The following is a 19,850-nucleotide window of genomic DNA, read 5'->3' as shown; positions in this document are numbered from 1 at the left end:
CACTAAACCAGCAACCTCTCAGTTACAAGCAGAGTTCCCTAACCATTACTACTACAATTACACAGAACAAGGAGGAGTCTACCAGTACAAAAAAAAACACTTCAAAGTACATGGATGCACTTAAAACTAATACTCCTAAATGGATAACAGTGCATTACTATAATCTTATTTAGCCTGAGAAAATCCCGCTTCTTGCTTGTCACAACTATAAACCAAATATTGCACATCGCTTTCACCAAGTAACAATAAAGCTTTCAGTCTTGCCAATCTCTGAAAGGCAGCTGTCTGAGCTTGCTCACATAGCTCTACAGCTTTCACTTTCACTTAACGTGTGAAAGCAGGAGGCGCATTTTTGAGGATTAAACTATGGATTATAACTTGAACCACGAATGCTATTTTTTTTGGTGTGTGTAGATTTAGAAAAATGAGCACTCTATACAGGCACTCCACATGGTGATGTCACATACAGGGATCAACCTTTGCTGCCAAACAAAACCGTGTGTAATGGCAAAGCGTTGTTTGTTGATCATTTACTTTCCTGCAGCGGAGATCAAACAGACTGCAATCACGTGGTTAGCCTTTCGCTAGAATCGCTGTTCTAAGGAAGTGTAGAATTAAAACATCTGTAGCTATCACTACCATAAAAACTGACTTTTAACATTACTTCCTCCGTAATTAAACATTCAAGGCCAAATTGTTCAATCAAGGCAGTGGCACACACACTTGACAAAAGAAATCTCCCAGTACAGGACTGCATTATATCTTGAAAAGTAATTCATTTACTGAAGCATCACAAATGTCACATGACCGCTACTGATGATTGCAAAGTTGCCATGCAGATTAAGTAAGAAGTTTTTGAAATTTTTACTGAGCATCTAAACTTCGCTGTATGTCATCGTTAACATGATTGGAGCCTGAAATCTTCAGAAACCCATTAAACAACTGACATGCTATATTTGGGATTTTTTATGTTAGGAAGAAAGATTTGTCAAATGTCCAGCCAAAATATCAGCCTGCACTCCAGAATTCAGACATCTCAAACTTCAGCCAACTGCCAGAATTGAGTGCATAAAAAACCCAATTAAAAAAATAATAAAATAAAATCATTTTAAACATTAACTTTTACATGGACCAGTGTTCCTGAACCTTTTAAGTCTAAGCCAGTGGTTCCCAAGCCACTCCTCTATCAAGTAACTAGTTGGATCAGGAGTTCCTGAGGTGGAACCCCAACCAAATACCTGGACTCAAGGAGAGGTTTGGTAACAGACGGCCTAAGAAATAGACAACTCGGTCAAGGCTGTCTGTTTTGGTGCGGTCGAGGTCCTATTTCCATTATTAAAAGTTGGGGAAATGTGAGTTTTAAAGTTACAAAAACAGTCAGTATATCATATTAAAACACAACTTCAGGACACTACATTTATGTAAGGACAGTTCATATTATAATTTCAGTATCTGTATAGATTTTTTGGGAAAATAATTTTCAGCTACCCTATCTGAATACACTCCAGCAAGAGCACTCCCATAGGGTCAAAGTACATAGGACTTTGTGTGTGTTTAGATGGCTACAGCCAATTCCAGTTCACTTACAGCTTCCTGTCCCTGCATCCTGACCCGGAAGAGCTTGACGGGACGTGACCCCAGGTAGCGTGTGCGAGTGTCGGACAGGTCGCCGGTCACTGGGTCCAGCACCGTCCGGAGCAGGACACCGTTCTGCACGAAACGGGAAGAGACGAGACCAAAAGAGGGGTGAGATTCTGACCGCCAAAAAGATCCGAGAGGAGACGAGGGTTAGAGCAGAAATCTTCAACTCATCAAATTCTTGTGGTTTCCTTTTAATCATCCGCCAATTTAGGGCTATGCGGAGTCTTAAGCCAATCAACTGACTTGGGTCTTAAACCAAAACACAAGAGTCTACCAGGAAATGAAATGAAATGGAGACCTCTGGGGTAAACGCTGGGATAATGCAAACGGACGGGTGAAATAAGAGCACGTCTCATTCAATAGTTATAAAGGGAGACAGACCAGAGTGATTAAACATATGAAAAGGATTGCGCAGGCACACACACACACACACACAAACACACACAAACACACCCACGCGCGTGCATACACACACACACAGGGACACACTTGCATGCATATGCACACAGTGTCTATTTAGCAGACGCCATTACAGAGTGACTTGTACAGGCAAACTTACCCGCACGCACACGACACGGACACGGACACGGACACTGACAAACACGCACACACAAACAAAAAAGGCGTACCTGCAGCCCGATGTTGAGGTACAGGAAGCCGATGGAGCCCTTGTCTCCCAGCTCGTCCTGCTTCTCCACCCCGCCCATCTCCACTATGCAGAGAGACTCGGGCTGGGCAGGCAAAGCCTGCATACTGAGGGGCTGCAAGCAGTCCTGTGGGGAGGGGGGGAGAAAAAGAGAGAGAAAGAGATGGATAGAGGGGGGAGGGAGGGGGAGAGAGAGAGAGAGAGATGTTCAGGTTTACAGGAGAATAAAAAAGAAAAAACTACCCATCCCATCATCCCCTGGAATGGTAAATGGACTGCATTTATATAGCGCTTTTATCCAAAGCGCTTTACAATTGATGCCTCTCATTTGCCAGAGCAGTTAGGGGTTAGGTGTCTTGCTCAAGGACACTTCGACACGCCCAGGGCGGGGTTTGAACCGACAACCCTCCGACTGCCAGACAATCGGTCTTACCTCCTGAGCTATGGGTGGAGCTTCCAGACTTCTGCAGCGATTAACACAGCTGACCCCGTTTTTTGCGGAACAGTGTCCTGCATACTTACATACTGTATCCCTTAGAAAAAATCCAACTACTGCCACCATTTCATGCATTTTCATTAATACTGTATGGAGCACGCCCCAGTTTCTCTCAATAACTAAATTAAATTGAAGTGTTACTATATCAGTTTACTATCACCAAAAACCATGGCAAGAATGAAAGACCTTCATGTCAAAACAAGACTCAGAAAAACTAATCCGTGCCTTTATTTTTAGTTGGCTCGACTACTGTAATGGTGAATTAACAGAATTTCCCTTAAAAAAGCTGTCAGGCAGCCACAGCTAATCCAGAATTCTAACCAAGATTAAGAAAGTGGACCACACAACTCCAGTGCTTAAGAGCTCTGCACCGGCTCTCCGTGTGCCAAACACCTGATCTTAAAATGCCTTTACACGCTCAGCACCAAATGGTTTGGAGCCAAAATATATATTTGATGTCCTGTGTTATGAACACACTAGATGTTACATCTCCAGGGAGTGGCTTGCTTACTGTTCCCGAGGTTAGAACACTCGAGAAGAGATTAAACGAAAACAAAACGCCTTTTAAATTACCTGGGTACTAGGCAACGTTGCAAAAGTGTCAAAGTGCCAAAATAACGAAGGACGAGTGGGCGAGAAAGCGACGCCTTCCCGGGCACCGGCGTAGCACGGTGCGCCCCGACGTAGCACGATGCGCCCCGACGTAGCACGATGCGCCCCGACGTAGCACGATGCGCCCCGACGTAGCACGATGTGCCCCGACGTAGCGCGATGCGCCCCGGCGTAGCACGATAGCCTCTTGCCCTGTACACCGTGCCCGACTCGCCTCGCCCGAGCGCATTCAGCTTGAACAGGCTAACGCGGAGGAATGCGTTTTTGGCTCTCCGCTACGCAGGGAGATGCTCTTTCAGGGCGAGACGCCTCCGGGAGGAAGTGCACTTCGCCGAGCAGACATCGTATGTAGCCGCCGTCGCGTTAGCGGTCGATCAGCATCGATACCCCACAGAGTACAGTCATGTCTCCCGGCCCTAGCGATGACATTAAAATGTGCGAGCCGACGGTGGCAATAAGCAACATTTTTCTGACTGAAATACGAGAGCGCGTGAAGGGAGGAGGGGAGACGGAATGATGAAGGGGAGAGATGGCGGGACGATAAGAGAGCGAGGAGCAACGAAGCATCCACTTTCTTTATTACTTTACGCCCCCCAGCGCCGCGATCCCGTGTTTATTTGCCTGAACTTGCGTCCCGGCAGCGATTTCCAAACACTGCTGGGGAGAGGAATGCACTCTGTGGCCCCCTCCATTCCGGCTCAACAGACGAGTAAGAAGGAAACAGACCAGCGGCTACAGACAAGAGTAAACGTCTAGGCAGTATAGGCCAAAGGTTATAACGGGAGATGCAGGGGAGACAACAATAAAGTACAATACATTTTTGAAAGAGTTAAGATGACTTGAGAGTACTGTGCTTTGCCATTTCTATTTCACAGGGCTGAAATAAGGGTGTAGTACATTTCTATTTCACAGGGCTGAAATAAGGGTGTAGTACATTTCTATTTCACAGGGCTGAAATAAGGGTGCAGTACATTTCTATTTCACAGGGCTGAAATAAGGGTGTAGTACATTTCTATTTCACAGGGCTGAAATAAGGGTGTAGTACATTTCTATTTCACAGGGCTGAAATAAGGGTGTAGTACATTTCTATTTCACAGGGCTGAAATAAGGGTGTAGTACATTTCTATTTCACAGGGCTGAAATAAGGGTGTAGTACATTTATATTTAAAGCACGCATTAGTAATTCGGAGGCAGCCCAAGAGTAAGACCTGCAGGGTGGAGCACGGACGGGCGGACGGGCGGAGGGAGGGAGGGGCTCACCGAGGGGTCCAGGGAGATGATGCGGACGGTGTTGTCCACCAATCCCACGGCCAGGAAGCGGGAGCGCTGCTCGCCGGGCGGCACGTTGGCCAGGCTCATGCACACGACGTCCGCGGACATCTCCTTCCTCTCCGTGTACTCGTTCAGCTGCCCTGACTACAGAGGGAAGGGGGGAGCGAGAGAGAGGGAGAGAGAGAGAGCGAAATTGGTCGTCTTCAACCCATTTTCCAAATACAGGTTGTGTTGGTTCAACCCACATCCTAATGCAATACTCACATATGTTAGATCAGAGGTGTACAAACTCTCTCCAGGAATAATTAGTCAGAGAAGAGACATGAAAACACTCATCACTTCCTCAGTAACGCAGGCCCAGTTTGAATGCAGTTCAAAACAATGTGGCAATCTCCAGTGAAAGCAGATGTGTAATTTCTTTGCAGCAGATGTGTTGCAACTGATGCCAAACTTCATGGAAATTTTAAAGGTAACAGACTTTTATCAGATGTACGTCGCAGTGTCGCAGAGGCTAAAGAGAATCAGGAGCCTGTTCATCAAATCCAATGTTAACAGCTCACCAGCTGAGGCGCCACATTTTTTCTACGTGCTGATTTATGTATCCCCCCCCTCCAAACAAATACAATAAATTAAGCTGCACATGGAGAGTCCTTATCCAGCGCATGTTGGTGCAGGCTCAACGCTGTCCCCAATCCACGATGCAGACAGCACACAACTAGCGTGGCTGGTAAGCCGGAGTTGAAATTCCAAAACGGGGAGAGGGACGAAGCATTTTTTTAAAAATGGTCAAAGTGGTACTGACCGGGTCCATCTCGAAGTAGACCAGCTCGCCGCCGGTCAGCGCGATGACCACCTGCCTCTGGTTGACCGCGCAGCGCACGATGGTCTTCTTCCCCGGGGTCTTCCACTCGTTCACGCGCTTGTCCGCGCGGATGTGGCGGATCCCGTCCGGGTACACCTGCGGGAAAACACGGCGGGGGGGCGAGAGGACTGTCTGAGAAACTGGGGTGGGTGGGCGGGAGTAAGGAAGTTCAGGAAAGATCCGGAAGCTTTACCTGCACCAAGGCGTCCTCCCCCAGCAGGGAGCAGGACAGGGTGGGCGTGGTCCCCAGGAAGCCGGAGTCCGTCACTTCCTCTACGGTCTCTCCGATGGACAGCACCAGCGTGGCGTTGACGAAGGACACGATGATGTAAGCGTCAAACTCATCTGCGGTGGCGACGGGGGAGAGAAAAACGTTGAGTTCAGGGTGGGGCCAGCGTGAGCACGAACACACACACACGCCTTTCACAACCGTGGCTCTCGAACAAACCCGGTCACAAGCCGCAAAGGTTTTACCCCACATGTGCAAATACAGCGTTCGCTCAGACGAGATCAGAGGTGTACAGGCTCTCTCCAGTGATAATCAGTCAGAGAAGAGACATGAAAACTCATCACTTCTTCAGAAAGCGCTCGAAGTCGTCGGCCATCGGAACCCCAAAAATGAAGGCCGGACCATTTTAAGAGTGGGAGTTTGGACCGTTCAGAATTCTAAGTCTAAGGTGTTCTAGAACTCCTTTGCTTTCAGTGACCAGGAGTGACTGTGACATCAGCGTACGAATGTTCCGTTAAAAGCCATCCTTATCACATATTTGAGATCTCAACGGGATAAATGGTACAATAAGCATTGCGCCAAAAACGTAAAGAAAAATACCCCCCTCCTCCCACCAAGAAGTTGCCAAACCTACCTAAACTAAAGCACCCGCAAAAGCAATTCCACTGCATAGTAGGAGTTCCATCATTAGTATCACTATATCCCTAAAAAAGCATTTTTAAATGGCCAAGAAAGCTAATAAATCAGGTGGGGAAATCTCTAACAAATGGGGTGTTATTGCAAGCCCTGTTTACAGTTAATTGTGCAACACAGCTTTCATTTTTATCGTGAATTTAACAGAATTAATAATATCTGATTTAAATCTACAAAAGTACATCCAAAATAAGCTGTATGAGGCCACCTGGAGTTGGAGCCAGCAAAGCTGCACTGCCCAGCTGTGACAGTGCAGGGCTTGGCAGTAGTCACCCTGCGGTGGAGAAGAAGTCACATGCTTCTCGGGAAACGCTTGGCACTGGGTCTCATATACCCAGAATGAAACTTCGCCTCAAAGGGAGACTGCGCTGCACAATCCAACCGCGCTAAAACAAATTGTTACAGCGCAGGTTATACGCTGCCGTAACAATGACACAGGCGCAGCGTAGTTACGCACGTGTGTTCAGAGTCGCGTCCGTGTGTACCCGTGCCCGTGTGTACCCGCGTGCGCGTGTACCCGTGCCCGTGTGTACCCGTGTGTATCCGCGTCCGTGTGTATCCGTGTCCGTGTGTACCCGTGCGTATCCGTGTCCGTGTGCCCATCTGACTGGCTCGGGCCCAGCGGGCGGCCCGGGAGGCCGAAGGCCGGCGGACGTTACGTAAGCTCTGGGCGCGCTCAGTCGCGGGCCCGTTCCAGTGGACCGCGCGCGTTCCGACCAGCGGTGCGGCTCCTTCGCCGCCCTAACGAGGTGCCCGACAGACGGGGGGGGGGGGACGCCAAGCCCGTTAAATCTAACCGCGTAGCGGGCAGGGTTCCGCAGTGCCGCATTTCATCCGCGCGGATAAATTTATTTCTTTTCGCGGCGCGCTCAAGTCCTCCGACGCCGGCTCGTATAACCGACGGTAAAACTTATGACCGGGATTAGACCGTCTGCCAAACAAACGCGGATCCCTAAAGCTCTGCGGGACGGTTTGGACAACAGCTGGCGGCTGCGCGTGACAAGGGGTCACGCGATTGGCCGACTGGGCTCGGGACCGAGGTGCCCAGGCCGAGGGACTGAACAGCACTCGCTGCTGCACCGGGGTGCGATGTCACATCCTGTACGGGACGTCCGCGTGCTAACCGGAGTCTCTGAACTATGCGACATAATGCGTGAAAGAGAGCGGGACTGAGTGAGAGAGAAAGAGAGAGAGAGACATGAGAGATTGAGAGAGAAAGCTACAGTACCCTCAATGTGTCGGCGCACTGTCCACACAGCATTGGGGTTACCGGGCAGCTCGGACACGGCCATCTCCGACACCTGGAGTGAGATGGAACACAGACGTGGTTACAGGACTACACGCACATGCTTACGCACAAGCTTACACACACACACACACACACGAGCACGCACGCATGAACGCAGTCACGCGTACGAGCACATACAGAATCGCCATTAGACGTGCACGTAGGGGCCGGGATCAGAGGTATACAGACTCTCTCCAGTGGAAATCAGTCAGAGAAGAGACATGAAAACTCATCACTTCTACGTGGCCTACGTGCGCATGCACAGAGAGCGTACGATGTAATCGGCGAGTACACACACAGTGTAAACAGCAGTCTTACCTCCAGCCCATGTCTCAGGACCCTCAGAGTGGACTTGGGCCCCCGCCCGCACGCCACGTACAGCTGAGGAGTGTCCTCATTGGCCAGATCGGCGATCTGGGGGGAGAGATCGGGATGAGCGTAAATCACCAGGATACAGGGGGAAAAAAAGCACATTACTGCACAAAAACAGCCGTGAAACTGCAACCCTCACGATACAGCCTAAAAACCCTCACATTACAGCCTAAAAACCACCACGATACTGCACAAAAACCCTCACATTACAGCCTAAAAACCCTCACATTACAGCCTAAAAACCACCACGATACTGCACAAAAACCCTCACATTACAGCCTAAAAACCACCACGATACTGCACAAAAACCCTCACATTACAGCCTAAAAACCCTCACATTACAGCCTAAAAACCACCACGATACTGCACAAAAACCCTCACATTACAGCCTAAAAACCCTCACATTACAGCCTAAAAACCCTCACATTACAGCCTAAAAACCACCACGATACTGCACAAAAACCACATTACTACACAAAAACCATCATATTGCTACATACAAATAATCACAGTGCTAGACAAAAACATCCATATCCCATAAAAACCATCAGCACTACAGAAAAAAAAAACACAAAAAAACCCCACAATACTACTGAAAAAAAAACACCAAAGCGCTATACAAAAACATGACAGTATGCACGCACGCACCTGGCAGGCCATGATTGGGGACAGGTTCTCCTGCTCGTCCACCAGCACCAGGTTCTTCAGGGGGCGGGGCTGGAAGAAGAAGGTGTCGCCCTCCTCCAGGGGCATGGCGGAGGAGAACTCGGGCTCTTCGTCATCGTCGCCCAGGTGGGCGATCTGGTACAGGTAACTAGCGCAAAAAAGAACGACGTTGCGCAATTTGGCCAAGATAACCAACACAGGAGAGGGGAACGGTCAGAGCAGTTTGCACAGCAATAAATGACAGTGGACTGTGTGCGAGCAAGTGAGTGACACGTGAGTTTTTATGAGAGAGAGAGAGAGATTGAAGAGAGACAGAGTGTGTGTGTGTGTGTGTGTGTGTGTGTGTGTGTGAGAGAGGGGGGGTGGTCATGTCACTCACTGGTTGCCAAATTCGGAGGACACAAACAGGAAGCCGGTTTTCAGAACGCACATGGCCGTCGCCACGGGGATGGTGTCAAAGTATTTCATTCTGATCTCCGTCACCTGGGAGACACCACAGAAACAACCCCTGATTTCCAACTCCAAAACCCAGCATTCAGGCCACGACAACGCAAATGTGACACCTCTCACCATTTGGAAATAAGTAAGCTACTGATTTGACAATTCGTTGCACTTCGCTGTGGAGCGCCAAAGCTTTTGATTGGTTCAAACAGCTCATTGTAGCGTTACCCATAGTGGGGCGGGCCGAAACCTCGTTCTCCCACCACCTCATTATCCCTCAGAGTCTGAGCGCACGCAGCGTGTAAGAACATAATTTACTTCCCATTTCGGCCCTCATCTGTTAAGTGACAATACGTCAGAGATAACACAGAAGGACCAGTCCTGGACATAAATGCCAAAAAGTACACAATAAAGCCAACGTTTTTTCCGCATGTGATTGCCACCCCATGAAGGCAGTGACAGAGTTAAGACTGACTTATGACATTGTCAATATGGGTGGAAACTGTAAAATTGTGGGTGTGGAGATGTATGCGAATTGTAAAACTAAATAAGAACGGCCATCCAGAACAGAAAAATAACTGAATACGCGAATGTCATAAACAGCGCCCTTCGACCCTGGACGCCCCGCCCCGCCCCGCCCTCGCCCGTCCCTCACCATCTCCTCGTCCGTCTCCAGGGTGACCTTGAAGATGTCGCCCTGCTCGGTCTGGGCCAGGAAGAAGAACATGGACTTGGTCTTGTGCGTGGCCGAGCAGACGAAGATCATGCCCCGCTCGGGGTCATCCAGGTCATTCTGTGCAGGAGAGAGAAAGAGTCAAACATCAACCCAGCAGCACACAGCTTTAGGGCAAGCTCCTACCCGCAGCTCAAGCAGCTTCCACTTTCACTTAATAAGTTAGCATAGCGGAACATACTGCTGAAGGTAATGCGCCTTGCTTAAGGGTACAGCAGTTCCCCCATGTGGGATTCAGACCTGCAACCCCTGAATTACAAACCCAGTTTCCTAGCCATTATAACAATAATATTAATAATAATTCTTTTTATTTGTGAAGTGCTTTTCCCCACACACAAAGTGCTGCACAGTACAACAGAATAAACACAGAAAATAACAAGAGCATAACATCATACTACACTGCTGCCAGTAAACAGACACAACGAAGGCCAGAAGGAATCCACCCAGCCCCCCCTCCTGCCCCCACACTCACCCTTCTGCGTGGGATGGGGCAGCGGATGTCAGGCTGGTCCCCAAAGTTTTTATAGGTGATGTAATTCTCAGAGCAGATGAGCACTCCACTGGGGCCATCAGAGCCTCCCGGAACTGAGAGGGGAAGAGAAGAAGAGAGAAATCAGAGGTTTTCAACCCAACACAAGTTGCGTTGGCTCCACCCACATGTCCGAACGCAGTGCTCACACGTAAGATCAGAGGTATACAGGCTCTCTCCAGTGAATCAGTCAGAGAAGAGACATGAAAACTCTCATCACTTCCTCGGTAAGCAAGCTGAAATTCAATCTTAACTTCTCTGCACAATCTGCTGTATTCAATGCAGTAGGAATTCTTACTAGTACACTAGGTGAGTTCATGTGTGTAGGGGGCAGTGGGACACAGATGCTTGAGTAAGAAAAAGTCAGAAGAGGCGAAAAAAAAAAAAACCTTCATCACACCTACAGTGCAACTACATCCTATGTCACACTTACACAACACACAGAGGCACAATGCAAACAGAAGAAAGCCATACAGCAGGGACGTCCACTCACACTGCCCCCTGGTGGCAGATGCAGCACAGTAACCGTTACGAAGGCTTTGCCTCACACTTCTCCCTGGTGTCAGATATTGAGCAACACTTGATCACAGGCTGCCCGCTGGCGGCAGCAGCGCTGAAGTACCTGTGATGAGGAAGTTGCCGTGCTCCTCCAGCGCCTCGCTGTACTTGCGCACCACGTGATTCAGGCCCAGGTCCAGCTCGTAGAACGTCAGCGTCTGCTGGGTGTTGGCCGCCGCCTCACCGGTCGGGTCGTTGTCCGCTTCCTAGAGAGAGAGAGAGAGAGGGAGAGAGAGAGAGAGAGAGAGAGGGAGAGGGAGAGGGAGAGGGAGAGGGAGAGGGAGAGGGAGAGGGAGAGGGAGAGGGAGAGGGAGAGGGAGAGGGAGAGGGAGAGGGAGAGGGAGAGGGAGAGGGAGAGGGAGAGGGAGAGGGAGAGGGAGAGGGAGAGAGAGGGAGAGAGAGAGAGAGAGAGAGAGAGAGAGAGAGGGAGAGAGGGAGAGAGGGAGAGAGAGAGGACAGAAACGGAGGGAACAAGGGGTCAAGAGCGGGAGTTTCAGGGAGACGAGTGCCAGACAGTGGCAGGAAGACGGAGAGGAAGAGAGAAAAAGGGAGGAGGAGGGAAAAAATGAGCAAATGGTTCAGAGGCCAGTTGGTTTTGGATGGGTTAGCAAAAACAATTTTACAGCCTGTTCAGTCGAAAACCTGACAATGTTATCTGTGCATGCATGTGTGTCGCGCATGTGAGTGGGTTTGCGTGCGAGTGGGTGGGGGTGGGGGTGTGTGTGTGTGGGTGTGTGTGTGTGTGCGTGACAGAGTCAAGGCTGAGATCAGAGGTATATAGACTCTCTCCAGTGATAATCAGTCAGAGAAGAGACATGAAAACTCATCACTTCACAGCATGTTTATGGCTGCGGCAAAATATAACCTCACACAAATTACAGCTTGTTCACCCTTACGGAAAGTACAATTTGTGGCCAGTGTGGTTTCCAATAACTTGCCCGTTCACTATGCAACGAACTGCAATAGCGAATTAGGTTACCAACTGCATGATTTTATGGCAAAATCTATTAACACACATGTATCCCTTGGGAACATCAATTCAAGTGTATTTAGCATGTACCATTTTAATTACATTCAAATCATATAGCAGATCACCTTACAATGTAGGAGCCCTAAATATTGGTAGGCTACACGGAGCACATTGCACAGTTCTATGAAGTTCTAGTGGATATGAATGTATGGGAAGAGCGTGAGTGTGTGTGAGTGTGCATGTGTGTGCATGTGTATGCGTGTGTGTGCGCATGTGTGAGTATGTGTGTGTGTGCACGCGAATAGCTAGGGCCCTCACCTCATAGTCCATCTCCAGGCAGGCGAACATGGGGTTCTCAAAGCCCACGTCCACGCCCACCACGTGGTACACCAGGGTGTTGGCCTTGTGGGCCTCCAGCGGAGAGGAGATGGTGAGTCGGGCCGCAGCATCACGGTTCAGAATGTACACCAGCTTCTGCTTCTCGATGGCACCTGGGGAGGGGCACCACAACCGGCCAATCAAAGCGCATTCGGCTGTATTCCTGATACATGACCGCTGAATAAAACCGCAGCCTGCTGTATTCCTGACGCATGTCTGTCCAATAAAACCACACCTTGCTCTATTTCTGATGCATGATGACCACCCAATAAAACCATAGCCTGCTCTATTCCTGAGGCACAACTGCCTACTAAAAACCTCTTATATTCCTAATGCTAAGGCAACCAAATTAAAAGTCTGGTATATGCCACATGCACTCAAAGCAGGGGAAGAGAGAAACCCTATACCTGAAGGACCATGAAATAATTCATACAATAATCCAAGCTGACATTTTAGCTACATTTGCTGATAAGCTCACTGATAACAGATGAGTCCCTACGAGACAATTTACCGTGGTTTCATGTGAGTGAACCAGTACACATTGTGTACATTCTTACTGACTCAGGGCAAATGGTGGAAGCAAAACCCAGAATATGGACCTCACGCAAAGGGGTGCCCCGCCCCTGAGCTAAAATCACGGCAGTAGGGCAATAGCGTTCCACAAGCACTGCAGAATAATAACATAAATAATAATAATAGTAATACCTCAGATTTATATAGCGCTTTTCTAAGGACTCAGTCACTTTACATGGGGGAAAAAATTTAAAAGAAACAAAGAGAAATAAAAAACTATTAGGTTGAAGGATAAAAGAAATTGTCAAAAAGTTTAAAAAAAATAAAAACAGTAAAAACAACACAGGGGGTGGGGGGTTAGCTGGGGAAAGCAAGTCTGAAGAGGCGGGTTTTGAGGGCGGTTTTGAAGGATGGGAGGGTGGGGGCATCTTTGATGTGGTTAGGGAGTGTGTTTCACAGGGAGGGGGCAGCAACTTAAAAGGCCCTATCACCCCAGGTTCGGCGCTTGGTTCTGGGGGTTTCCAGGTGGCTGGCATCACCGGACCTGAGGGATCGGGAGGGGACATGATGGTGGAGGAGGTCGGAGAGGTAGGGGGGAGATAGGTTGTGGAGGGCTTTGTAGGTGGTGAGGAATAAAGAGACAGAAACCCGCTACAAAGCAGTGCAAATACTAACACTACCATTTCACATCGTCCTTGGGAAAGGAGAGTTAGAACAGTCGGTGCTGCCATACCATTCTAATCCAAAACATGCCAAATGTCAGACACACAAAAAAATCATACCTCAGTATAGTAAAAACCTTGGATAATTAACTTAATAATTAGGATTGTGTGGGGATTCATAGGCCAGAGTTTTTCCTGCATTTAAATGTCTTAGGCGAGCTGACTAAGTGCTTTTTCAAGCCGCCTATAAATCGGGCCCAAAAAAAAAAAACCAAATAGAAATGGCTCATATATTTATCGGTACAATTTAGTCATGAATGATACTGCAAGTTTTTAAAGTTATGACGGCATTCAAGTTTCCATGCGACCTTACACGTGCTAAATTAACCACAGCAGAATCCACTTAATTGGATAAAAGAATGAAACAAACACTCAGACATCCGCTATCAACATTATTTTCAACAGAAACCGCCTACCTTCGTACATTTTTGTGGTTTTGTGTCTTTATAGGGAAATTGTCAGTTTATTTATGCCACATCTGCCAACATTTAACTTATACTAATAGATCATTATGCGATGTAATTGGGCATAATTCCATGAAAATATTAGAAATATGTGCTAATGGTTTATGCAAATATGCGATCTCTTTACAATGGAATGAATGGGAAATGGTTTGGGATTTGGCAATTCTATGCAAATACACAAAATAAGCGATAATCCGTAATACAATTTAGCGGATTCTACCGTATTACCCTACACTCTTTTTGCTTCTGTGCAGATTGAACCGAGAAATAAAATTCTGAAAAGCCTTTAATGTGTTGGGTACAAGTAAAACCAGTGACAAAAAAGGATCGCTCAAGCATTCTTAGAGTGAATGTATAAAAACAGTAAGCTTGCATTTGTGTGCATACACCAAGTTAAAAGTTTAATTAATATTGTACCCAAAGCAGTGTCATAAATGAAACATTTCCAAGACATATTACAATTCAAAATACCACTATTCCTGTAGAATGACCCCCTTACAATGTGTAAATCCTTCAGTATAGGCTATACTTTCCCTGCAGTTCTGTCACTTACAATATGTAGGCTAACCTTTCAATAAATATTTAAATTGTTCCAACTTTTTACTTTTTGTCACAAATGTAGTTTTTGTTAGTTTCTGATACCCTACACCTCAATGCATTGTGGATGGTCTCTTGAAGACCAGAACTTTGCGTTCAAATTGTAGCTAAATACAGGAGACAACGCATCAAGTTGATGGTGGCATCAAGTGTGCGTGTGTGTGTGGGTGTGTGTGCGAGTGGCTGTGCATGCATGTGAGGCTGAGATCAGAGGTATACAGGCTCTCTCCAGTGATAATCAGTCAGAGAAGAGACATGAAAACTCATCACTTCACAGCATGTTTATGGCTGCGGCAAAACAAAACCATACACAAAGTACAGCTTGTTCACCCTTACGGAAAGTACAATTTGTGGCCAGTGTGGTTTCCAATAACTTGCCCGGTCACTATGCAACGAACTGCAACAGCGAATGAGGTTACCAACTGCATGATTTTATGGCAAAATCTGCTTAACACACATGTATCCCTTGGGAACATCAATTAAAGTGTATTTAGCATGTACCATTTTAATTACATTCAAATCATATAGCAGATCACGATTACAATGTAAAGTCGGACCAAACGTCGCTGTCGCTGTCACAGGATGTTGCCACCTAAGCCCTATTCTGAGCCAGGAAAAAACCCTCTAAGCCATTAAGGGCTGCCAACATTCAATAAAAATAGGCATTAAATAGCATGCCAACGAAAACAGCAGTGTGTTGTAATCTGCATTTGATGGAAAACATGCAAGCGCAGCAAACTAAAAACAGCTAAAGAAATTTAGACGAGGAATTTATTGAGCAGGGACATATGGTTTTACTTCATTAAATTGCAAACAGCTATTATGAAACACTGTGTTGAAAGAAACAGCCAGGTGGCTTGACAAAAACAACACCTTATTTCAAGTGTCAATTTCAATTCACTTCATTTGTGATGTCCCTCTAGGGCGGTATCACCGACCAATGAACGGCACCAAAAAGGTTATCTTACCGCAGTCCCGATTTGTCGACACATGGTACGTTATCCCAAGTTTGACTGGGTCAATGATGCCACACTGAAACTGTGAGCCAATCAGAGCTCAGCATGTCGAATAAACTGAGGGACGGTCTGACTCACCGATCATGACGGCTCTGCCCTTGGGGTCCACGGCGAGGAACTGCCCCGGGACGATGCGCCTGCAGCCGCTCTTGCCGAAGGTCTCCTGGTGCACCTTCTCAAACATGTTCTTGGACGGGTGGTACTCCAGGATCACAATACGCCCTGAGTCGCTGCCCACCACGATGTAGTCTGAACACAGGGATAAGATTCGCCTTACTCAGAGAGGAGCTCCATCAGTCATGGAGTACATCTGTAAGTACCAATACCACAACTCCAATGGTGATTGGTGGACACTTCCCATGATGTTCTTTCGGTAAAGTAAAATGACATCACAACGGTCTTCTCCCCATTTTATCATTCCTGTGTATACACAGCCTGAGCTTTTCAGTCCCATAACTTATCGAAGTAACACTTTGTTATTCTTTCAGGGAAACTACTTTTTCATTCACAAAAGAAGTGCAACCATAGGTCACTCAAAATAAATGCATGCAACAGAACTGCCTCTCTGCATCTACATTTCTTCAGTATTTAGGATAGAGCTGGGCGATACACCTTATTTTTAGGTATACAGACTCTCTCCAGTGATTATTGATATTTTATTCTTTTTCATACAATATTTAAAAATTGGACATTACAACAATAAGATAAAGGATTTGCAATGTAAACATAAGATGAACGGTCTGTTTGTTTGGAATTCAACTCGCACTATAAAGTCAGGTTGGTGCCATGTAGGGGCACACTGACAGTTTGGAATGAGTTCAGTTTCTGGTATTAGTTAAATTTTTTTTTTTGCATGAATAGCTACTTTTTCTGTATAGTGTATAGTAACATTTTCAGGTGTTGCACATTAGGAGGTTTTAATATTTACTATCCCATTTCTGAATGTTATGCAATAGTTCACAACGTTCAGTGTTCATATTCCTATTGAAATGTGAAATTTATTATTGCATTTTGATTGATCTTTAATGTTCTACTACTACAGAATATTTCAGTTTACATATTTTGTCATTTGTATTGGAAAACCAAATACCTACATACCATCAATAAGTGGGTGAGTGGGTGTGTGTGCGAGTGGCTGTGCATGCGTGTGAGTGTGTGACAGAGTCGAGGCTGAGATCAGAGGTATACAGACTCTCTCCAGTGATAATCAGTCAGAGAAGAGACATGAAAACTCATCACTTCACAGCATGTTTATGGCTGCGGCAAAACAAAACCATACACAAAGTACAGCTTGTTCACCCTTACGGAAAGTACAATTTGAGGCCAGTGTGGTTTCCAATAACTTGCCCGGTCACTATGCAACGAACTGCAATAATATATATGATACAATACAATATTTTGGCCAATTTAAAGTTTTATAAAATGATTCCCTTTCCCAACTTAAAAGACCTGGTGAACTTCACATACCCACTCTCTTAGTGACTTTGTCAGTCAGCTTTTTCGCACAATAAGGGGTCCACAAGTCTAGGCCTGGAGGCCTGCTGGATCTGCTTATTTTAACTGATACTCCGCACTTCATTGATCAACTGAAGTAGCTGATTAGTTACCTCAACACACCTGGTTTCTTGGGTCAGAACCGACCGCTGATTTCAAGGTGAAAACAAAAACCAGCAGACCCCGTGCCCTTCAGGGACCCTTCTCTACGTAGACGAGCACCTATGTGTCTGGTCTGGACTGAATTCAGTTACCTTTGGTCCCTCCAGTAAGCCTAAAAGCCATGAGGGAGCGGATGATGCCAAACACCTCCATGGTGAGCAGTGTGTGCACCTTCCCAGTGTTGGCATCAGGGCGCAGCAGCTCCAAGATCTTCCCCCGGGAAACAACAATCTCCTGCTGCTTGGTTCCTACAGGGGAATTAAGAGAAAACAATGGAGCAGAGGCAGATAGGTTCCCAGGTTCTAGAACTTGTGGTGGGAGAGAAGGGACGAGCTACAGGGACTACCGGAATCGGAAACTGATGGACAACGCTTACCAGAGAAGTTGCCATGTATGGCGTGGGTGATGCCTGTGGCTCGCTGCAGAGTCAGGTTGTACAGAAACATGATGTCTGCTTCTTGACTGCTGGGGCACAGGGAAAAAGAGAGCTACAGAGGCTCCTTCTACTCAGGACAGCTGAAAGAGAAATGGACAAGGTTTAACATTCTTCAGTCGCATCTGGGCTAGTGTGGCATAAAGTGCACATGCAACCTAAAGGTTCTTGGTTCAAGTCCCCAGCTCCCCCCAGTTTAAGAAAATATTTTCAGGTCAGGTATGCTCTTGGTGTGATGGTAGTATCATAAGATGTCTAACATGCAACCAGTGCTAAGGACAAGCTACGCAAGGTAATTCCAATATAAACTGCAGCAATATCTGCACGAACACAACCAGGCACAGAAATACCCAGTGACACCAACAAGCGTAGCTGCATAGCAATATTGCACTTTTACGAAAAGAAGCTAACTGGACACTGAGCCTGCTCAGCTGAAACACAGACCCACAAAGGGAGCGTTTTGTTCAGGGGGTTCTGTCAAAATGGCTGACAAGGCTATACAACAAGCGCAATGATTCCTAAACTCGGTCCTGGGGCCACCCTGTGTATGATGGCTTTTATTCCAATCACAATCCCAAAATTTTAACAAGCTGCTTATTTTTCATAATTAGGTGCGTCTCACGTTTAGAGGGATTATTACCCTTTTAAGTCATATTATGTCTGAAATAGCTTTGCATGCCACGTATAATACAATTGCCATGTTGATATTATGCTTATTGTGCTACGTTGCTAACCATTACATTAGAGGTATGTTTTGATCAAATGAAAGACAAGTAAATCAATAACCTCAAATTAGGTTGTTGAACACAGTTTAATTTCTTCCATATTTTTTTCCTTAAACTTACTAACACAATGGAGGCTTGACTCATTATCATTTGCTTTGTTTTTGACTTCTTCATTATCTTCCAGATGTTTTGTTTTAGTAGCCAGGCATCCACACTTTCACCAATTAGAAGCCTACTGACTCATCTCATCCTAATTCGAATTCCAACCTTTTTATAAGCAAATGTTTGTAATATAACACAATAAGTAGGAATTCAATTCGTTATCGCATGCACAGCTATTACTGACATAATGCAGCTTAAGACGGTAATTAGCCCTACTTATGAACAAATAACTTGTTAAAATTCTAGGATAGCAACTGGTTGGAACGAAAACCAACATACACGGGGGGCCCAGGACAGTGTTTGGGAACCCATGATCCAAGCAAACGTACATCAATGACGCCAGACAGGCAACATAACCGGTCACACCAAAATGATAGATGGGTAATTAAGTTGTTTTTCCCAGATCAGGTGTCTACCTCAGTTCATAATGTCCGCCAATTTTGTGCAGCAACGTTGAACTAACTTAGCGAACGATACCTAGCTGCATAGCTTCCATAACGAACCACGGTACATCTTACAATGTCTTCAAGCAAGGATCAGAACCTTCGGTACAATTATAGCTAGCATATTGAGAAGCAACGAATGCATCTCAGAACAAATGAAGCTGTAATGATCATAAAATGCATTGAAATAGGATCGGAAAACTGTATGCCCAGCACCCGATGAATGCAGTTCGGGCCACAAAATTAGCTAACGTTAGCTTTGTCAGAAAACCAAATTAATTCACATACACTTACATAAGAAATGCACGATTTACCCATTGGAATGTGGAGCAAAAAATCACAAATACAACTATGTAATTTGTGGGAACATACGAAAGCATACAATAGGGACTAAGTTTGACAAAACTTTGCTAGCAACCGATCGAATACCCTTTCCTTAAAAAAAGTACCCTGACCCGGATAACCGCCAAAACGTTAATATAAATGCAATACAAATCCTGCAATATATACATCTGATAGGATGCAGTAGACTGTACAGAGGACGTACGAGGATACCTTACCAGTTTATCTGCCAGGATGGTTTCGATATAAAATAGATGTAAAAAATTATATCAACCCCATTCATTTGTCTACTGGTTAGAATGTTGTCGATAAGATGCCGATTGGGGGCCTTCGTCTGCAACATGAGATGGCGTGCATGTAGACGTCCTAAAACATGCCTTTTTGAAATCTA

General features: G+C 46.3%; 1 protein-coding gene and 1 non-coding gene across 2 annotated transcripts in view; both read right to left on the bottom strand.

Moving 5' to 3' along the window:
• The window catches only part of sf3b3 (splicing factor 3b, subunit 3), a 32,320-nt gene extending 12,485 nt beyond the window's left edge, over positions 1-19,835 (bottom strand). Inside the window, exons 1-17 of the mRNA XM_064335467.1 lie at positions 19,678-19,835; positions 17,731-17,870; positions 17,447-17,602; positions 15,777-15,947; positions 12,327-12,499; positions 11,103-11,244; positions 10,424-10,536; positions 9,874-10,011; positions 9,157-9,260; positions 8,760-8,925; positions 8,058-8,153; positions 7,680-7,752; positions 5,723-5,874; positions 5,470-5,625; positions 4,656-4,811; positions 2,271-2,414; positions 1,588-1,710 (exon numbers count right to left, since the gene is read on the bottom strand). Coding sequence (XP_064191537.1) covers positions 1,588-1,710; positions 2,271-2,414; positions 4,656-4,811; positions 5,470-5,625; positions 5,723-5,874; positions 7,680-7,752; positions 8,058-8,153; positions 8,760-8,925; positions 9,157-9,260; positions 9,874-10,011; positions 10,424-10,536; positions 11,103-11,244; positions 12,327-12,499; positions 15,777-15,947; positions 17,447-17,602; positions 17,731-17,800 — 2,133 coding nt within the window. The 5' untranslated portion in view covers positions 17,801-17,870; positions 19,678-19,835. The remainder of the gene's footprint in view (positions 1-1,587; positions 1,711-2,270; positions 2,415-4,655; positions 4,812-5,469; positions 5,626-5,722; positions 5,875-7,679; positions 7,753-8,057; positions 8,154-8,759; positions 8,926-9,156; positions 9,261-9,873; positions 10,012-10,423; positions 10,537-11,102; positions 11,245-12,326; positions 12,500-15,776; positions 15,948-17,446; positions 17,603-17,730; positions 17,871-19,677) is intronic.
• Positions 11,798-11,877, bottom strand: LOC135256214 (small nucleolar RNA SNORD111). The gene has a single exon (XR_010330419.1). It is a non-coding gene; the product is annotated as a small nucleolar RNA SNORD111 (small nucleolar RNA).
• Positions 19,836-19,850: the final 15 nt, after the last annotated feature.

The sequence above is a fragment of the Anguilla rostrata genome, chromosome 5 (assembly GCF_018555375.3).
Source record: "Anguilla rostrata isolate EN2019 chromosome 5, ASM1855537v3, whole genome shotgun sequence".
NCBI lineage: Eukaryota > Metazoa > Chordata > Actinopteri > Anguilliformes > Anguillidae > Anguilla > Anguilla rostrata.
The sequence above is the reverse complement of the archived record's forward strand: the minus strand, read 5'-3'. Positions and strand labels throughout refer to the sequence as shown.